Source organism: Suillus subalutaceus, assembly GCF_016647625.1.
Source record: "Suillus subalutaceus strain FC151 chromosome Unknown DFJ58scaffold_128, whole genome shotgun sequence".
Taxonomy (NCBI): domain Eukaryota; kingdom Fungi; phylum Basidiomycota; class Agaricomycetes; order Boletales; family Suillaceae; genus Suillus; species Suillus subalutaceus.
The window spans coordinates 15470-35084 of NW_024540377.1; the positions used below are offsets into that span (position 1 = coordinate 15470).

Sequence of the window (19615 nt, forward strand, 5' to 3'; positions counted from 1 at the left end):
CATAGGTGGGAAGGGACGGAGCCCTTGCTGCACGACATCCAGGACAAGGTCGTGTACAAGTTGAAAGCAGCTGGTGGTCCCATGAAGTTGCAGTCATTCTGCAAAGTTGTTCGTGATATGGGCTATCACTGGGCGTGGGTTGATACGTGTTGCATCGACCAGAATAACAACGTCGAGGTCCAAAAATCACTCAACTCTATGTTTGCCTGGTATCACCGATCAGCGCTTACGATCGTTTACCTATCGGATGTTCTGCCTTCGTCCAAGTCTGGCGCACTGGCAAAGAGCGCTTGGAACACCCGAGGATGGACCATCCCAGAATTCCTGGCTCCTAAAGTCATTTTCTTCTATCAACAGGATTGGACTTTATATCTTGACGACCACTCCTCCAATCACAAAGAGTCTGTCAAGATCATGCATGAGTTGGAGGATGCGACAGGCATAGATGCGCTGGCTCTCGTCGCCTTCCATCCAGGGATGAGAGGCGCCCGAGAGAAACTTCGATGGGCGTCTACCCGTATCACCACTGTACAGGACGACATCGCATACTCATTATTTGGTACCTTTGGCGTCCAACTACCTGTCCTTTATGGCGAGAATAAAAAAAAACGCGCTCGGGCGGCTCCTGCAGGAGATCGTGGCTCGGTCAGGCGATATTACTGCCTTGGACTGGGTTGGACCACCATCCGAGTTCAATAGTTGTATTCCAGCCGATATTTCCTCATATGCAGCTCCGCCATGCGCTCCGCCATCCTTGTCTGAAAATGAGATCCAGACAACGGTGTCTTCGCTGCGAAATGCCGTGGCTGTGGGGTTGGCTTCAAAACTTTACACCCTGCTTGACAACATGAGCGCTCCTCGATTCGCGAACTACAGGTTGCATCTGCCTTGCATCGCATTCCGTGTCGCGGAAGTCAGACGGAGGCATGGGCCAGCCCCAGAGACTCGTTTCACCTACGAAGTCAAGGCAGACGGGCTTCATGACCTACTCATCACCACCGATAAGACGCTGGTTCAATTTTCGCGGGCAAGGCCCACTCGACAGACCTTCTTACTTGTCCGTCCATGGGATCGATATTTCCTCGAGCTGTCTGATTTTGCAGACGACGCGGAGAGCATAGGAGAGTGGTCCGAGCCCGAGTCTCCGTTAGACGACTCGGCTGGCGATTCTCTAGTAGAACAGGAGTTGGCTGATTCGGAGTCTCACTCACGAGCATTGCGATTGATTGTTCGCCTTGGACAACCGTTCGGCGCATTTTTACTAGCGCAGCAACGCGGTGGAGAATACAAGAGGATCGCTTCGGATTATGATATCATTGCACAAGTCCAAAGACGTGGCGTCTGTTCATGATAAGATGGATGTTAGGACCCTAGAAATATTGTAGTTGTATGTGTTTTTTCGAAGTCCAGAAATCTCAAGACTCAGAGTGGTTTTTGTTTGTACCGATAGCACTTTGTAGCCTCATCTATGCATTGACACATCCCGTAATTTTCACGGTGGGGACCAGTCATTCATGAGACCAGTGTACTTCTCGGTCTTACACTATCAATACGAGCCTCTCAGACCCCCTCGCAGCCCTCCAATCGCTTGACACACTTGCTGATTTATGCCTCACATTCGTGGTGCCAGGAAGCTATCATGATTTGAACGTTGATAGGCTGCCTGTGACTTCCTTGATGAGAACGACTTGCACTATGATCATGTGAATTTCGACACCAAGTATTAAATAGATCAGTGCAACAAGTACTAGTGCTCGACATCGCAAATGTTGATGCCAAGGGTCGTGAAATGGTCGTATTGGTAGTTTTGTTAAGAGTCCACCGTCGCGGTGATAGTCGACCCGTCTACCATGATGTTTCTGTATGCCATGGACTGGCGGGGTTACGAAGACGTCGAAAAGCTATTATTGTTATTCCCTGTCTGAAAGTTGCAGACATACCATGGCCTTGGACTAGTCGATGTCGATGCAGGCAAGTCTTGTATCGCCTGTCCAGCATTAATGATGTTGATATCTGCAACCAAAGATAATGGTGTATTACTATAGCGACTATACGGGCCGACGGCCCGCACAACAACCGTAAGCACTGAATAATAAAAACAATTACCAGAATCTGTTACTGTCTGGGGTAAAACCCTGCGCCATACGCAGCATCACAACGTTTGAGGTTAGGCTCGACCACTGCAATGAGACGCTCGTCAGTCTTGCACCAGCAATTAAGCTGCAGCGGCTCTTACCCCATTCCCGATTAACACTTCAGATCTTTGAGCCACCAACATATCCAACGCTTGCACCACAAATTTCTGTTCCCATGTGATGTCGAGATCGCGGCTGCTCTGAATCTGGTCCCAGTCCCCAGAGTTCCAAAGAGCCTCTTTCAGCTCCTCAACCCAAGCGACAGCGCCATTGGTCATGATATAGATATGCGTCAGCGGCTGTTCTGACTTGACGCGCACTTGTACAACTTTCTCGACGATTTGGTCGATTGTGGGAAAGCACCGCTGCATATACATCTGCATGTTCTTCTCGGATGTCTCGCCCCATCCGCCATCAGTGGGCCTTTGGAACCTGTCGGAGAACTCGGGGAACATATTGAACGCATTCCAGTTTGATGACCATTTGCCCAGGTGGACGCAGTGATCCTGGAAGTCACCCCTTCGCACGTGTAGTGCTAGGAGGCCAGGTATCGGGTCTGTGTATTTTTCCGTAACAGCCGAACCAGAGAGCCCTTCGAAGATGTGGCGATTTTGTCTGTATGCATCGTGTATTAAAGGCGACCACCTCCAGTGCGTCAATACCGGGGAATCCTTGAGGTACTTCCATATGGACAACATTCTCTCCTGTCCAAATATCCTACGCGAAGTCTGGCGTCTCCCACTAGTCATCCAAAGACGATGTGTATGACTCACAAGTACTCAAAAACTGGATGACTCTCCGGGCCCGGGTCGGAGTCGATTTCCACACACGGATCCTCAATCGAGTTGATTTTTTGGAGCCACTTTTCGAATATATACGAAACTGGTACGCTTTCATCGAATGGTATACCACCATCGTTCACCTCCGTCACCTGAACGACTGTCGGATGGGGGCAGACTTTGTTGAAGAAATCCTTAGACACCGCACGAGGAGTGGTGTCGCCAGGTGGCATTTCACCACCCACCACGACACCTAGAACAGTCAGTCAATGGGGCATATACGCGGAAATTGACTATGTTGTACTTGCCGCCCAATAATGCTGTCAGGGGAATCCGAGAGGGAATCAAATGTCCATTATAATGCGAAAAGAGTGAACCATCTGGATTCCAAACGTAGTCATCAAAGACAAAACTACATGTCATCGAAAAACAAAATCAGGAATGTGGGAACCAAGCGAAGGAGCGCGTAAAGGAATAGGAACTAACGAGCGTCCTGTGTCATGTGCAAGCAGTGCATTCATCACATAGTCTTGCATCACATTTCCCCATCCTGATTCTGGGCACGGTCAACACATGATGAATCAAATTAAAAAGAGGATCACCCACTATCTGCATGTTTGGCTGACCAAAGATATTTAACGTCCTTGCTCATTTCGTACTCCTTATAATGCTCCAAATTTTGCTCCCGCTTTCGACAGTCCTCGTACAATGGCGGTAGTTGATCAGTGAAATAGATTCTCACAGCTTCACGGTAGTGAAGTAATACAGGGAACACGAAACACGATACGACGGCGAGGAGCAAACAGCGTGTATAACGCTTCGTCAGACCATAGGATGGCATAGGGATGATGGAGGGAGGAGTCCTTGAAGATGAGAAGCGCAAGTCGTGTCAGCAGTATCCAGATAGTGCGTCTGAGAATGTGAATATACAGCAGGGAAAGGTGTAGGGAAGGTCATACAAGGCTTTAATCAGAATGCCGGACACGCTGCGCATCATACAGCCATCCTGATCGTTTCGCACAGCTCGTGTTTACTGGGGAGCTGCAACACTGTGGCATTGAGCAACCCGGTTTCTGATACCAGTCGACCATGGAGTTAATGAGGCTGGCAGCGTGGCTGTTGCATCGTATGGCCGTTCAACGTTTAGCGCTCAGCTTTCGACAGCTTTCGACACTCGCGCTGAACATCGTAACGTAGTGGGTATGTGCTACCGTACGGTGTGCATGAGCATGATGGATCGGATCCCGAAATAAGTTTTTGTTCTAATTTCGTGCGTGTTGCCATAAATAATCAGAGATAATTATATTCTCTTCCAGTTCTTATGGAAAGCGCATGACCATTGGCTAAAGTGATTCTAATGATACAGCATGTACTCGAATAAATTCCAATTCCCAGACCATACTTCGTCAAAAGACAGTGCCAGTGAGAAGAAGTGTTAGTAAGTAAGTAATATATACATATCAGAACCGGGGATGAACCCCAGGGAAAACTGGACATGGCCAAAACGGTTGAGATCGAGCGGAATATGACGAATTCAGAAGCACAATATTTCAGTATAGGAGACTCGCTGTGGAGACAAATAGAATATTTCGCATCTGTTGCAATCTTCTCGAATGTCGTAGGATATGCTAAGAATATTGTTATCATATTTCAGTTCAGTTCGTGTGGTACGACAAATCGGTTGCATTCGGGTGAATTATGCTATAATCTACTGATACAAACGCTTCGACCTGCGACCGGCAAATACGATACAGGATGATAATGATAGAACCAGCACGACAGTGAGAAGCAGGCAAACTCGACAGCAGCAAAAGAACAGGAGCGATGTGGACGGGCGAGGAATGAGACAAGCGAGCACAGGCAGCAACCAGCAGGTAACGGCAAAAGAACAGGAGCAAGGTGGACAGGCGAGGAGTGAGACAAGCAAGCACAGGTAATTGGGAAGCAACCAGCAGGCAATGGCAAAAAGAATAGGAATGATGCAGACAGGCGAGGAGCGGCAAGATAACGTGATGGGAGAGCATCCAGCAGCAAAAAAGGCATAGAGCAAGAGTGAGGGAGGTGAGTAGTACACTGAAGACAACAGGACGGAGAAAAATCATGAGGCGGAGCTACTGTCGACAATAAGCACCCTTCCCGCTCCTAGTAAACATGAATGATCATAAAATAAGAGTTCGAGAGCCGAAACTTACCAGCTAGCGCTAAGTGGATCATAAGCCTGCAGAGACAATAAGTTAGTGCCATTTAAGAAAAGCAGTAGTAGTAACAACACGTATACCTGAATCCACGAGACCCGCATATTTGTGGAATCAGTGGAGGAAGGCAGTGGCAGGACTCCTAGCTGTTGGGAAGATGGTGGTAAGAAGAAAAGGGGAAATGGACTTTGCCGAAATTCCCCAAACATTTTTAAACTTTGGGGTGTTGGTAGTTTCAAAACTCACCCAAACTTTGTGATCGGAATTCAAGTGGAGCTTTGCAGAGTAAGTAAGCTGTGTGACGTGTGAATGCAAAGTAGTGATCGAGACATGGACGGAGTGATGTAAGTGAACAAATTGTGTGTGTTGACGAAAACACGCTCGACGACGTAATAACGCAAATCGACAACAATGTAATGTTTTTGCCATGCGATGCGCAGACGATCGTGTCGTTGAAGATTATACAATATTATAGCATAAATTATATGTCTAAACAATATTTCACACTATCCTGGCCGTTTTGGCCATGTCCAGTTTTCCCTGGGGATGAACGTTTAACGTTCGGTCTATGTGTCCAACTACTTGCAAGCGTCCGCGAATCGTCCACTGAATGAGGGATACGATGTCAGAATATATTGTTGTCTTGTCCGGAACAGTCAGAGGAACTGACTTGTATTTGTTCTCTTGAACAGGTGCGCAAAGGACTACAACTGAGTACTTACTACTGAGTCGTAAAGTATACCAAAGCAAGTTGAACTGACTCGGAGGGCTCCGGACTAGAAAATTATTTGCTGCAACGACTCGTCCGCCAGAAATGTCCGGTTCATGATGCAAAATTGTACGCACGGTACTAGTGGCCATCACAGCTGGGATTGCTAGTTTGAGGAGACACATTAATACCAAAGGGGCAGATGCGAGTGCAGAAGATTGTGAAGGATGAATGTATTTGAACAGACTTGAGAATTGGATTTCGATGCTACATACGGGCTTCTTTGGAGACCTTGCTTTTCCAGCATCCTCGAGCTCCGTCTTGGTTCTGACGCTGCACGCATAGCCTCACTCGGACAAGCTTGATCCAAAGTATCGAGTCGTAAAGATCTTAAAAAAAGTGGGTTAGCCCTGTCGTAGCCTGACCTAGTATTAACATGCAAAACGCCTGAGCCCTAAAGTACCTGAACCAAATATCAAGCAACGAGCGGATGATGAGATGATCATGTCTGCTATACCACCTAGAGGAGTCAAAAACATACCCTACAAGCTACTTGTTGCAAACATGAAGGGAACCCCTGTCGACGTTTAAGTTTTGTTACTGTTGGACAGTCTAGTTAAGCGAGGCTCAGAGATAAACCTAAAAATAGTGCTCGCTCTCCTCGAAAAATACTGATCTAGTCCTGGCATTTGGCATTTGCTTGGTAATTGTGGTCAGAGCATTAGAATGTGCCGTGAAAAATCGCTCGAATATTGTTATACCCACCTGGTTTCTTGAAGAATTTAGACCATTGCATGATCGATTACATTCCTGGATATCCACAGTGACAAGTCGATAATTAAATGCAGTTCAAGTGCGGTGAGAGCTCGCAGAGTTAGTAGAGCTGACGGCATTGTTGCACCAACACTTGCAGGGTACAGGTTTTTAATGCGATGGATATGGGAGAGTGATTAGTGATAAACAAGACATTATTCATGCCACTGTCCAGGATAGATGGCGTTTGCGACACTAGTAATATTTGACAGGCCTCGGGCACTATCAGCCAGATCGCTGGACTTTACAAATTGGATGCAATGGAGGCTGAGATACGTGTTGGATGTGCAGAGGGGGCGTTATGTTATCCAGGGTACATATGATAGCGGTGAGTATTCTTGTTGCAACCTTGATGGAGGTGAACGGGGTTCATGTCATAGACGTCTATGGAAATACAAGGCAGGTCAATGGAATGAAGCGGCACAGAAACGCACAATACACACACCTACACGCCCCTGCACTGTAGCCTAGAAAAAGACACCCACAATCCCTCCGAAGTCCACCTCGACCATGCTCCACACCATCGACCTCCAGTAAGATGTCTGAGCTCATTCCAAGCACCACACTCCTTCGAATTTTTGAAGATTATGAGAGCGGTGTAACTGCAGTGGCAGTTTTTCCTAATAGATGACGTATGGTGATACGCTCGTATGACAAGATGCCTCGGTTGTGGGACTTGAAGATAGGTGTTGTGTTGAAGATGATGGAGGGGCATCGCAGTGAGGTGCGGCCATTGGCGGTGTGGTGATGGTGAGGAGATTCCGAGTTTGTACCATGAAATTCGGTTGCATCTAGTGCACACAGGGATCTTGAGAGTCTACGGGATGCATCGATGAAGAATTGATATTACAGTAAGCTATATGCACACGTTCGAAGTAGTGACATGGTGAGTGCTGGAGTAGCTGCTTGACACGAAAAACAACGATATGCATGCGCTCATGCAGGATAGATCTTAGTCAGATTGAAGCGCCGGTAACCAGCAACTGCTCGAATGGATACGATGGGATAAATTCTGGAAGTTTTGGAGACGAGTCGGACGCATGTATGCGACACTGAGCCGTGGGAGGTTATACTGACGAGGACGACAGGTATGACAATAGGGTGTATTCTTGCCGTAATGGTGACGGAAATGCGGAGGCGAACAGCTTCGTGTCCAGGGAGTCGTAGGTGCCCTGTTACTGTTCCGAAGTAGATTGGCTCCCAAAAGCTTCCGAAAACAAGGTACGTGCAAGGTGACATTACTTAGTCATTCATGGACCCCAGCAACTCCTCCCAAAGTATTCCTAAGCCGAGTAAAGTAAATCTTAGTAAGTCTGTTTCAGTTGCAGTTGTGCCTCGTCAACTGTGCCACCCAGTGTCTTCAGGTGCTCATCAAGTGCTCCCGCCAGGGAACTATATGTTGAGATGCACCATTTCGAGTCGTCTACGATAATCAACGACGGAGACAGAATGCTGGTCAGTGAGTAGTCTATTATTCGTGCACCTGGCTGTAATGCAAACGACAGGCTGTTGAATGTGCTGATTTGTGATGGCATCAGCGGTTGGCGAAGCGAGACTGACGGTGGCTCATTGAAAGTGACCAGGGTGGAATCCTTGTCAACCATCCCATATAGTGGTATTGTGATGGCGTGTGTGGTGGCAGTGTGTTTGGTGGCTGGTTGTATTGGCATCGTGACGTTGCGAACAGTAGGAAGTTGCAGAGGTCGTGGCGTGGCTGTAGCTTGTGAGGACTTGCAGTGTTTTTTTTGTGCCAAAGCTAAAATAATGTTCAGTTATATTCAATATTCAGGACAAAGCTTGTACTTTGCCAAACAATACACCTCGTTGCATGATAAACTTGAGTTGCCTCTTGGTCTCGTGTTGAGACTCCAAATGTCGCATGGACATCCATGCTACTCATTGCTCCTTGATCGAACTTCATGCCCTTCATGATCCCAGCTAACAGAGTCAAGTGTACACCTTCGCGGTATGCATTACGGTGAGCTTGCTCATTCCCATTGGTCGTTGAAGGCGATGCTTTCCATAATGCGAGAGGGATCAAGCTCATAGGTTGGTACAGTGCTGGAAGTGCGAATTTCGTTCCTTCGAGTTTGTCTTTCAACCATGCTAGTAAAAATGTCAGTATTAACGGTTCCTGTGGTTGTGAATAGTTACCTGCAGCCTTTGGCCCACCACAACGAATAGTATTAAATGTTCTTTGGATGTCCGGGTGTTCCTCACACGTCGCTAAACTAAGCATCGCCTGAGTAAACTTCATCCGAAACATGTGTGTGAAGAGCATGGACATTCCTCTTGAAGTGAGCTACACATAGCCGGTAAAAACAGCGAAGATGATCATATGGACTCAAGTCACACACACGTCGGTGAGGTTCATGTACACATGGTGTTGAGATAGAATGTGAAAGCTGTACACAGTACATTCCTAAGCCTATGCCTCATGCATCAGCGAATACACGGATGACGATAATCAAACGTACCAAGTCCTTGGCCTTTGTGGCTGTCAGCAATGACAATTTCGCACCCGAAGCCATGAATATGTTGGAATGAAAACGAGTGGCCAGTGTCTGCAGATGCAATGTCAAAAATTCACTGAAAGAGAACCAAGTGAGCCTTTGTGCTCTGTGACGTGGTGAAGGCATCGAGTGCTGACAACAGCTGAAGAACCATTAATACCTAACGGTACGAGTAGTGATTTATTTTACTCACAGTGACAATGCTCGCTATCCCATGATTCAATCTCGAACTCTTGCCATCCTTGTGCTCATTTGAACGAGGTGTCAATGGACAAGCATTTGGCTTGCACTAGATGCGATGACATTCGTGATGTCATACACACGACGAGTTTGAACTCCACATCATGGTCAATGACATGTGTTTCTGCGCAGCAAACATAGCGCTGCTCCAGAGGCAAGGATGCAGTGTTCATTCGCAAGACGACATGCACCTAAACAGAAAAAAATGATAATCAAGGATCGTACTAGGTGGTTCAAACATACCTTCAAATCCTGTTCCACTCGGGTACTTTGTAGACCTTGTTAAGTTAATAAGGCGACGCACGTGGTCAAGATTAGCGAGTGATGGATGGAGGCCTTGAAGCATTGCATCACGGCCATCAGGAAATTGCCAGTCGAGCACTTGATGAAGACCCTCAACAAAGGCCGTGTCCAGGTATATTCGTCGTGGTGTTGCATCTGCGAGTTTCCACTTCATGAGGGAGACTAATCCATGAAATACATCAATGAGGGGAGGCGGCGTTTTGACAGGTAGAGGAGGGGGATGTGAATGAGGGTTGGTGCAAAGGACAAGTATTTGAGGGCAGGCGAAAAGATCTTCGGGAACATATATGTCAAATGATGCTACACAGTTGTGCGCCCATTTTCGTAGCACACCTTGCTTCAATGTACCGTCAGCTTGGCGATGCCAATGTGCTGAAGCAAAGGACGTGATTAAAAGCAACAAGCTACAAAACAGAAAAAAAACATACGGCACACTTGTTTTTGTGATGATGGGCCAGTAACAAAACTACACGGCATCAGGGGTCCATATCCCCGCGACTTTGCAAGTTGCTCGCACTCCGTAATCATGTGGCGGTCGTCGTCCAGTAATGCCTGCAAGTAGCGGGTATCGCTCTCCTGCAAATTTCATATGAATAAGTGTGAGCGTGCAATGCGAGAATGCAGGCTGCATCTGTGATGCAGAATGTGAGATATATGCGAACAGCAGTAGATAAATAAAAACTTACCGAATGAATGGTTGATTATATGCATCAAAGTGCATGACAAGTCTTCCATTACATTTTTTTTTGACTGATCGACGACTTGATGGTACGCAGCCAATATGGAGATCGGTATCAGAACTGGTAGAGACACTGTCAAGATACTGGTCAGCCGTCAGACCCTCAAAATCATCATCAATATCTGTGCTACTATCTTCTACTATGTCTGTATAAGCGATGGAATTGTTGTTGTGTCCATCAGTAGGAGAATGAGGCGAGCAGCCATGAAGACATAGAGCGACAAAAAACGCAAGAGTTTTCTCAAAAAGTTCTTGGTCAGCGGTGCCAGCAGGCCCTCGTGGTTGTAATGCAGACGGATGGTGAGCTAAAACTTCAGAAACGTTGGTGAAATGGTGCGCAGAGATATCGTGCTGATGTCCTGAACAAATTTTGAGGCCCTTGCCTGCAGGACATTCGAGAATCACCCAAAGACAATGTGTAGATTACTTACATGATGTTCTGAGCTTTGCGCATGAAACTGGTTGCCCTCCAGCATCACGGAGCATTAGACATTTCCCAATGATTTGACCACCGTGCCCGTCACCCAAGGAATACTGGAAGCTTGACTTAGGATGCAAGGTAGAAGTAAACATGGAAGGATCTATATGAAAGATATGGGCGATTGATTCGTCGGCATGGCGTCCAGTCTGCGGGTACTCGACTATGGCACCAATTGGATGCTCGACGATGGCATGTGCAGAAGTCTTGTGTGTGACACAATGCCATCCTTGCATATGATCTTCCGCTGTAAAAGGTCGCACAGGAGGTGGGGTATAATGGGTGCCAGCAACAGCTAGACAGGTATAATGAGTAGATAGAGAAGCAGGGCAGAATTTAGGCAGAGTACTAGGAGGAGATGAAGGTGATAGTAGTGGCGATGGCGATGATGATGACGGTGATGGCAATGATGACGACGAGAATGAATCCAAGTCTCGTGGAGACAGACCAGCATTTTCAAGGAGGATCTGTGCGCTCTGAACCGCAGAGCGCTGAAAGTCAGTAAGAAATGACATAGCTACAATATTTACCTGTTCTACAGTCCTCTTAATATACTGTCGATATCGGCTAGGTTAGACATTAATCGATGCTGAGATCTAAGATGCTTGAGCGCTGAGCGCAACACCTAAGTCCTATCGCCTGGTTTGGAAGATCATCAGCACTTTCGGTTAACTTAATGGCAAGCAGGACCTACATCATCTTAAAGATCCAACTTTGTGGGAATGTAGCTTGAGACTCTTGCAAGAGTTTCTGTTTAGTTACACTAAAATCTAGTTCGTAGATACCTATAGCTTAGATCATTACTTGTCACTGACCCATCTCAACTTGCCAGTGATTTGGGTTTGATTTTCCACAAAGAACTTCCCTAATTCCTATTCACCTTCATCATGGAAAGGGTGAACAACGGAAGTACTTACATTGCAGTGTAGACTTGGCTTTGACTCAAGCCGGTGTGCATCGTGTCAGTACTGAGCACTTGCACAGGAAACCAAAGAAACTGGTAAGTCTTTCAAAGTCCGAAGACCTCACGTTTCACAGCACACAGTCATCGGGCCAGGCAGATGGAACTTGCGGGTTCATCACCAGCTTCATCTCCCCCTCAACCAAGCAGTCCTGCTTTCACCAGTACTATGTCAAGTAGTGCGACTCATGTTGAATTGACACCCTTGGAGATTTTTAAGAAGGTCGACTACTCTGAGTTGCCCCATAATATGACCACTGCACTCTTATCTGGCTCTGACTGTTCACTTTCTCCCAAGCTGTCTCCTTCCCTTTCAGGTTCTCCAGATGTCCGCCTCTCCCCAGTGGAAGAGATCCCACATCTCCCTGATGTAAAGGAGAGCTTATTGTATAAGCCTGGCCTCATACAGTCACCAAAGTCACCTTCTCGGACAGCGCACATGCGTGAGAGGTCGTCCAAGAGGCACATTCCATACCCTCATAGGCCATCTCCACTGGAGCTTCGCCTTGCAAAGCGCGTGACAGGGCGAGTGCGCGAACCAGATTTTACACCTGAACAACTTCAAGAGGTATTTGTATTTTTATTTCTTTGTTCTAGATGTTCTTACATAGTCTATATTCAAAAGCATGAAGACGTGATTTCCAGTGGTCTTTCCCGGATGAGCTTTGACACTCTGTACAAAGCGTTCAGAGCATTACTCGCTGGCCGTGAGACTGTTCGCCACGAAGTGGCAACATCACTATGGCAGGTCGAATACTCAGAGTGTATGACAGCGTTCAATAAGGCGCTCCACCAGGAGAATAAAGACCGGCTCAATATGAAGGACGAACAGCTGAAGAAGATTAGAAACCTGTTTTCTGGGCATGACCGCACAGAAATTGATGACGACACTGATTACCTTCAGGCCGTCTATAACGATGAATGCGAGATGCTTCGTGCCATCACCACCCAAGCGGAGATAGTCTCAAGATGCCTGGGCCCACGTGCCAAGCGTGAATTATTGGCGTCTACGGGTGAAGCTCCCTATCTCCCTCGTTTCGTTGGTACATTGCCCAACAAGGACAGCATCACCCATGTGCTTCATGGTGATTTCGCGGATGCCGGGTACCGATACAGATACTGACTCCGAGAACGATTTCGGTGAAGATGGTGACTATCACGGCGAGTGGCCGGGCCAGTGCAGCATGCAGCTGTGATTATCTCGGTATGTGACTGCCAAGTTATTCACGCTGCCCACGCTGATCAATATCAATGACTTCATAGATTGCTATCAAGTGGCACTGCCTTGCTTCCCCCGTTTTTCACCTATGCTTCGACCGTTCATACACAAGCTTCGACCATTCATAAACATGCTTCGGCCATTCAAATAAAGCGCTTCGCCCGCTCCGGCCGTTCATAGATCTTTTCTCTCGTTCATATTTTGTCTTATCAGGCCACGCCCCTCCCCTCTTTTCAGTCTTCACTAGTAATTGTGCTTACTTCGTTTGTCAAATCACCTTATCAGCCCGCCACATGTTCCAAGTTTGTAAAGATTGTGTAACGTTTGTGTTTCTTTTCTCCCTATGTACTATTAGATCAATCCACAAGTTAAATGCATGCATATGCTCTCAGAACTTTACCCTCGATCTTGAATGCCTAGCTAACTTGGATCCTAGCGACAAATGAAAGTCCCAAAACCGCCGCGAGTTTCTGGCCTCTACTGATCGACTTCACATTCCTAGATGTCTTTTTTCACCTCTGATGCGCATGCAGCCAGTGGAGGCTGGCAGGGTAGTAGCGATGAAGTGCCTCACCCCCAAATGCCAAGCGCTGGGAGCACATGTAAGTGCATCATACTTTCGATCATTGATTGCTCAAAGTTCTATAGCTGTGCATGATCACTGGTCCTATGGTAGCATGCCCTCCCAAGGCACTTCATCCCAAGGCATCTCATTCCGGGATGCGCCTTTCCACTCCTTCGACAGCGACCTCTCTCATCAAGGCTATTCCTATGGCACTTTGTCTTTTGAGATGCCCTCCCAAGGCCCCTCCTTTGAGACGCCCTCCCAAGGCCCCTCCTTTCAGACCCCCTCCCAAGGCCCCTCCTTTCAGACGCCCTCCCAAGGCTCAGAGACAACACTCATCCAACGAGAAATGGACATGATGCACATAAGTCATTTGTTTTTCTTCGATTAATTCAATACTGATATACATTTAGACAATGGGCCTGGCAACGCTACCAAAAAAATGAGATAACCGACGACCGATGCCACCTACAACACGTATGGAACCCTACCCAACAACGCGCCCACAAGACGTCTCTGACCAACCCGTATCCGAAAGCTCGTCATCGTCAACATCCCAACCCCTCATCAAACTCTCCAAGGATGTGATAAAGCAGACGGTGAAAGCCGCGATGAAACTCGTCACGCATGAGCTGTTCAGCGAGAACGCGATGACAATTGGTAAAGCCTCGAAAAAGGCCATGTTAACGAAGGTGATCCAGGATGCGGTGCTGCGTTGTTTCGGACCCGATGGTAAGCCTTACACGTCGATCATGAACATTATACTGACCTCATTCTATTAGTGATGTTCGAGGACTTCATATTGGATAAACACCACATGCATGTCTCAAATGCGCTGTCAGTCACACGTGGGAAATTCGTTGAATTTGCGCGCGACGGCATCTTCAACGCATATCAACTATTCCCCCCCACTACATAGTACCACACCCCCTATTGTCTATCGCAAACGAGTGATCAACAAGATCACGGTGGATGTTGACGGTCTCGCTTTTATGCATATCTACACCTTTGATCAGGTACTTTTTCATTTTCACACGTTGCAGGAGGCTTAACTAGATTTTTTTCAGGATGGGGAGGTCATTATCAAAGCAAAATTCCAACATCCATTCATCATGTCCAACGTTATCCGGTTTATTTGGTATGGCTTGCGCCATGAATTTCTCGGTGAGACGGAGGAAGAAAAGCTCAAGAACTTGAGGTTCATCTGGGCGCTCGCCGGCGCCGCTACATTTTGCAGCTTGGATGAGCAAGCCGACGATACTGTGGATGTTGATCGTTTCAGGGGGAAGGCATGCAACAAGAAGTTTCTCGCTATTCTGAATGCAATGGACAACCTGACGGACGACGAACTAGCAGAACTTCAAAGGTTCTTCCAGTACGCATCAGTAAATCACAAATTTCTCCACAGAATGTACACAAATCATGTTCCCACGACAGTGAGCCACAGAGTCCACAGTTCCGCCAAAGTCACAGCCAACAGTGGCTGCAAAGTATACATTGTCTCCAGTTACTCACAGTTCTACAGTATAATTCAAGAATTTATCAACTAATATAGGTAGTAGTTACATAGTACTTTTCTCTAGGTCTATACGACTCAGTTTCGTACGATATGACTTGGCTTCAAATTGAATGATCAAACTTAAACAGCCGCAGTGAAGATAGTTTAAGATCTGAGTGAGACGCATATGTTCATTCATGCCTGAGAGGACATACAACAAACAACACTGCATAGCGAAATATTCATGCAACAACAGCATATACATAAGTTGAGTATCATAATAATGTGAAGAGGGAGCGCTCGGATCAATCAAGCTGGACGGTGAGGTGACGACCACGTTCAGCATCTTCTACTGGGATAATCAACCTCCTGCATCAAGTTTCGTATCGTTAGCTTACCAGTTTGTAGGCGGCCATCGCGTGTTTGAGTCGGATGAGGAAAATGACTCCATCCATTCTTCTTAAATGCGATTCGCATGCACCCTAATCCAACATCCGCGTCCTCCAGTCGTTTTTCTGCTTCTTCAGCTCGATATCGGAGTAAGTTTGCCAACACTTCGTTCTCGCGTATTATACAGTCCGCCAGTGTCTTTTGCGCTAGATAAACTTGCCGCTTAGCTCTTACAAGGTCCAACACCAGGTTGGCCTCAGAGTCGGTTGGATCCTGTATGGACTGTTAAAATGTAAGGTACATCGAAAAAGCGAATTTCAAGATCGACATCACCAAGGAATTGACAGAATGAAGAACATTGTATATGTCATATGCACCCGATGGTCCTTCGTGATGATGTAAACGGGAGATCTGCTCATCCATCCCTGATGCGCGTGCTGATAGAGATCGCAGTTTGGTTATGTTCATGGTAGTATTGTTTAAGTCAGTATTGGAAAATGCCGAAATATCGATCAGAAGGTTAATGATGACTGTCGTATGTCTCACCCTTACCCTTATGCCTCAATGTCCATCGTGCGGAAAAATTCTGAAGGACCACACATCTGTCGCTCGCCATATGAGCCAGCCCTGGTCTGGCTGCAACACGTGGCTAGAAGATATCATCAAGCTTAATTCCCTCATTCCACCCTTGGACCCAGTGAATATCGAGCACGACATTTCTCATGAACCAGAACTCGGAGGCGAGGCGATGGTAGTTGACTTTGGTGATGATGGCGGTGAATTCGGTGATGAAGAGAATATCATGGGAGGTGGAATTATGGATGAGGGCGGTGAAGTAACTGAATACTATCCTGACCCTCCACTTGCCTATCAGGATGGCTACACCTTTTTGAACCTATTTGACGCTGACGAAAATAGTGTGTATCGCAAGAACAACCTTTACTATCCATTAGTGGTCGAAGAGATTGGCAAGTTGCGGCATGGCTGCTTCGTTCGGGCCTGAGCATGGGCAAGATCGATTCCTTCCTATCGCTTGAAATGGTGAGTGTCCGAACTTCATACTGGTTACCATTCCATAACTGTTGGACTTTCTAGATCAAAGAATTACCTTTGTCATTCTCCTCAGCTAAAGAACTACGGGGTCGAGCTGAAATGCTCCCCAGTGGTCCGCGTTGGATGTCCAAAGTAATACCCACATCGCATGCAACAAAGTCACCGGTAGTTTTATATTGGCGCGACCCTCTAGAATGCATCGCCAGCATCTTCAACAACCCCATATTTCACAATCGTATTGATTCCAGGCCTCGCAAGGTGTACACTACTGCAGAGAAGCGGTGTCGTGTATATACTGAATGGATGACGGGAAATGATGCTTGGGATATGCAGGTGCGTACCATGTTGACTTTCGGTGTCTCTGGCTTATTTATCCTTGAAGGCGGCTATACCTAGTGGTGCGACCCTCCTCGGTACCATCCTATCCTCCGACAAGACGAACATCACTGCCTTAACAGGCGATCGCGTTGCTCACCCACTTCTTATAAGCCTTGCAAACATACATATGAATATACGTCTAAAATCGTCTTCGAGTGCTTTCGTTCTCACCGCTCTACTACCGGTCCCGAAGTTCGTGCATAAGAAGACACAAATGAAGGGTGTATTGGAGGATCGCCTCATACATGAATGTTTGGACATCGTTCTTGAACCTCTGAAACAGGCAGCTCGACATGGCGTCATGCTATCGGATCCCATTGGCAACAGTCGTTATTGCTTCACCCCGCTTGCCAGTTATATTGCTGACACCCCTGAAGCCATGATGTTAGCAACGGTCGGTGGCAAAACATCGCCAGTGACCATGGCAATGTATAAGCAGTTCGGGGATGCCTTCCAGCATGAACCTCGGATGAAATCCACGACTCTTGCGCAGCTTACAGTTGTGCGTTCACGCGCTGATCCCCTCGATATCGAGGCCTTCTTCCGCGAGGCACAGAAGTTCCGCCTGAATGGGGTTGCTGAGCCGTTCGTTCGAGACTGGATACTCGCGGAACCATCTCATTTCTTTACACCGGAAGACCTTCACCACATTCATAAAGAATTCTGGGACCATGACGCGCAATGGCTCATTTGTGCAGTCGGAGAGTCCGAGATTGATTTCCGGTTTTCTGTTTTGCAGCCGATCACTGGTTATCAGCACTTCCACGGAGGCATTTCGAAACTGAAACAGGTTACCGGTCGTTGTCATCGTGATGTTCAACGATACATCATTGCAGTATGTGTGGACGCAGCTCCTGGTGTTCTCACTGCCGTACGCGCACTCATGCAGTTCCGTTATCGTGTGCAGTCACCACGCATCGACGACGATGATATCAGGCGCATTGGACGAGTTTCATTCAAACAAGGATTCAATTATCGCTGCGGGAGTTCGCTGAGGGAAGGGTAATAGACCTATTGCCAATTGGCATATACCCAAGTTGGAGTTAATGCAGAACATTGTTCCAAGCATTCGCAACTCTGGGGTCATCAGACAGTGGTCTGCGGATGTCACAGAACATGCGCATGTGACTGAAATCAAAGACCCTGCAAGGGCAAGCAACAATCACAACTACAATCCTCAGATATGTTGACACTTGGACCGTGCCGAAAAGTGTCAGCGCTTTGAGCTCGCCACTAGCCTTTTGGATGCAAAACAGACTACTGAGCAGCTGGAGAACATCAACATCGATGCTGACGCTGACGATGCCGATGCCGATGCTGACACTCCAATCGAACTTTCCGCGGTGCAGGAACTCCCACGTCGTCCTGTCATCAGCTATTTTGCCATTGCTAGGGCATTGCAGTACAGACCCCTGGGTTCCGTACCTCTTCCATTACGTTCATTTGTCGTCGGCCGCACTGCATTTCATATTGCATACGATGCGTCCATTAGGAAGATCTCTATCGACGACGTCGCCATCAAATTTTCCCTTCCAGATCTGCGACCAGCTATCGCTGATTTCATTCAGCGTGAGGCGACTTGTGGAGACCAACACATCCATGCAATAGGCGGTCCAAGAAGAGGGGCACATACGGATATCCTTCCTTTTGACAGGGTTCAAGTCTGGTTCAAAGTTCGCTTACAAGAAACAGAATTTCACGATGCTCACACTATCAGACCAGCTCAAACACTAAATTGTGCCCCACCCTGCCACCCCTGGAATTTAGGTCGTTATGACACAGCTATCGTTCAAACTAGTGCGGGCTTTTCATGGCCTAGTAGTGGACTTTCAGGTGTGAATTCTGTCTTGTGTCACAATACTTGTCTCAGCCTCAACTGTACCCTGTATAGGTCACACTGTCGCCCAGATCAGACTGATCATGCGGCCTATTGGTAAGAGCGGCACATCATGGTCATGGAAAGACCAATTTCTCAGCTACGTGCAACGCTTCGATATCTCGCATGATCGTGATGCAACTACGCAACTTCATGTACTCAAACGCTCAAAACGCTCAAATGGTGTTCGGATGGGGGACGTGATTCCGCTCTCTCAACTAAGGGCGCCTATAAATCTTGTTCCTCGCTTTGGAGCCACTGCAGATAAACGCCTCACTGTTTATAATAGCATGGAGCATGCCGCGGAGTTTTGGTTGAATGAGTATTGGGAAAAACACACATTCTTCGCCCTATCAGCATAGTATTTGATTCGAGATAAGACCATTTTGTGTGCTATCATTTCTTTACTTTCCATATGTATGCTAGCATGGTTTTTTCGGAGTTCTATGCCTCGTTATGCCAACTGCGAGACACGCCAGAACAATCGACCTAGGGAAAAAACTGTCATCCTTCTTGACAGCTCCCCCCATCCATAATATAAAAGTGATGGATGAACTCACAACTTCTGAACTCAACCGCTTGATACTCCATGAGCCTGCGTTTACCAACAAAGACGAGCTCAGCCATACCTTATCTCTTATATTCCAGTCATGCACCGTTGAAGTCCCCAAAGTGGAGGATCTTGTGGTTCCGTTAAGCAAGATACCCCCCGACAGTCAGCTCGATGATCTGGAAGCTTTTTCTCTGGCTCCAGATGGAGCTCCCATGGTG

The 19615-nt window shown here is 47.2% G+C and overlaps 7 protein-coding genes across 7 annotated transcripts; 3 read left to right on the plus strand and 4 right to left on the minus strand.

Moving 5' to 3' along the window:
- Positions 1 to 2101: 2101 nt before the first annotated feature.
- DFJ58DRAFT_808955 (uncharacterized protein) lies at positions 2102 to 4055 on the minus strand (the record flags this gene model as incomplete). The annotated part of the gene is given in 8 exon segments (XM_041391327.1): positions 2102 to 2180; positions 2237 to 2852; positions 2909 to 3167; positions 3223 to 3326; positions 3401 to 3470; positions 3521 to 3777; positions 3874 to 3956; positions 3970 to 4055. 7 exon segments carry the CDS (start codon positions 3906 to 3908, stop codon positions 2103 to 2105), a joined length of 1419 nt encoding a protein of 472 aa, XP_041239347.1. The 5' UTR covers positions 3909 to 3956; positions 3970 to 4055.
- A 533-nt stretch (positions 4056 to 4588) lies between these two features.
- On the minus strand, positions 4589 to 5057 carry DFJ58DRAFT_808959 (uncharacterized protein; the record flags this gene model as incomplete). Its single annotated transcript, XM_041391328.1, has 1 exon — positions 4589 to 5057. A coding segment is annotated over exon 1 (394 nt), but the record flags the coding sequence as incomplete, so codon positions are not given.
- A 2878-nt stretch (positions 5058 to 7935) lies between these two features.
- On the minus strand, positions 7936 to 11419 carry DFJ58DRAFT_732557 (uncharacterized protein; the record flags this gene model as incomplete). The annotated part of the gene is made up of 13 exons (XM_041386181.1): positions 7936 to 8387; positions 8435 to 8737; positions 8786 to 8933; positions 8991 to 9053; positions 9109 to 9195; positions 9233 to 9286; positions 9338 to 9433; positions 9486 to 9575; positions 9628 to 9636; positions 9689 to 10059; positions 10116 to 10263; positions 10460 to 10809; positions 10858 to 11419. 13 exons carry the CDS (start codon positions 11417 to 11419, stop codon positions 7936 to 7938), a joined length of 2733 nt encoding a protein of 910 aa, XP_041239349.1.
- A 546-nt stretch (positions 11420 to 11965) lies between these two features.
- DFJ58DRAFT_732558 (uncharacterized protein) lies at positions 11966 to 14008 on the plus strand (the record flags this gene model as incomplete). Its single annotated transcript, XM_041386182.1, has 4 exons — positions 11966 to 12433; positions 12491 to 12969; positions 13587 to 13686; positions 13733 to 14008. The coding sequence occupies 4 exons, from the start codon at positions 11966 to 11968 to the stop codon at positions 14006 to 14008; spliced, it is 1323 nt and encodes a 440-aa protein (XP_041239350.1).
- A 102-nt stretch (positions 14009 to 14110) lies between these two features.
- DFJ58DRAFT_732559 (uncharacterized protein) lies at positions 14111 to 15199 on the plus strand (the record flags this gene model as incomplete). Its single annotated transcript, XM_041386183.1, has 5 exons — positions 14111 to 14381; positions 14432 to 14486; positions 14569 to 14665; positions 14717 to 15024; positions 15175 to 15199. The coding sequence occupies 5 exons, from the start codon at positions 14111 to 14113 to the stop codon at positions 15197 to 15199; spliced, it is 756 nt and encodes a 251-aa protein (XP_041239351.1).
- Positions 15200 to 15452: 253 nt separating this feature from the next.
- DFJ58DRAFT_732560 (uncharacterized protein) lies at positions 15453 to 16005 on the minus strand (the record flags this gene model as incomplete). Its single annotated transcript, XM_041386184.1, has 3 exons — positions 15453 to 15496; positions 15546 to 15819; positions 15871 to 16005. 3 exons carry the CDS (start codon positions 16003 to 16005, stop codon positions 15453 to 15455), a joined length of 453 nt encoding a protein of 150 aa, XP_041239352.1.
- Positions 16006 to 16093: 88 nt separating this feature from the next.
- Positions 16094 to 19206, plus strand: DFJ58DRAFT_732561 (uncharacterized protein; the record flags this gene model as incomplete). The annotated part of the gene is made up of 6 exons (XM_041386185.1): positions 16094 to 16454; positions 16511 to 16578; positions 16633 to 16923; positions 16973 to 17970; positions 18206 to 18801; positions 18860 to 19206. 6 exons carry the CDS (start codon positions 16094 to 16096, stop codon positions 19204 to 19206), a joined length of 2661 nt encoding a protein of 886 aa, XP_041239353.1.
- Positions 19207 to 19615: the final 409 nt, after the last annotated feature.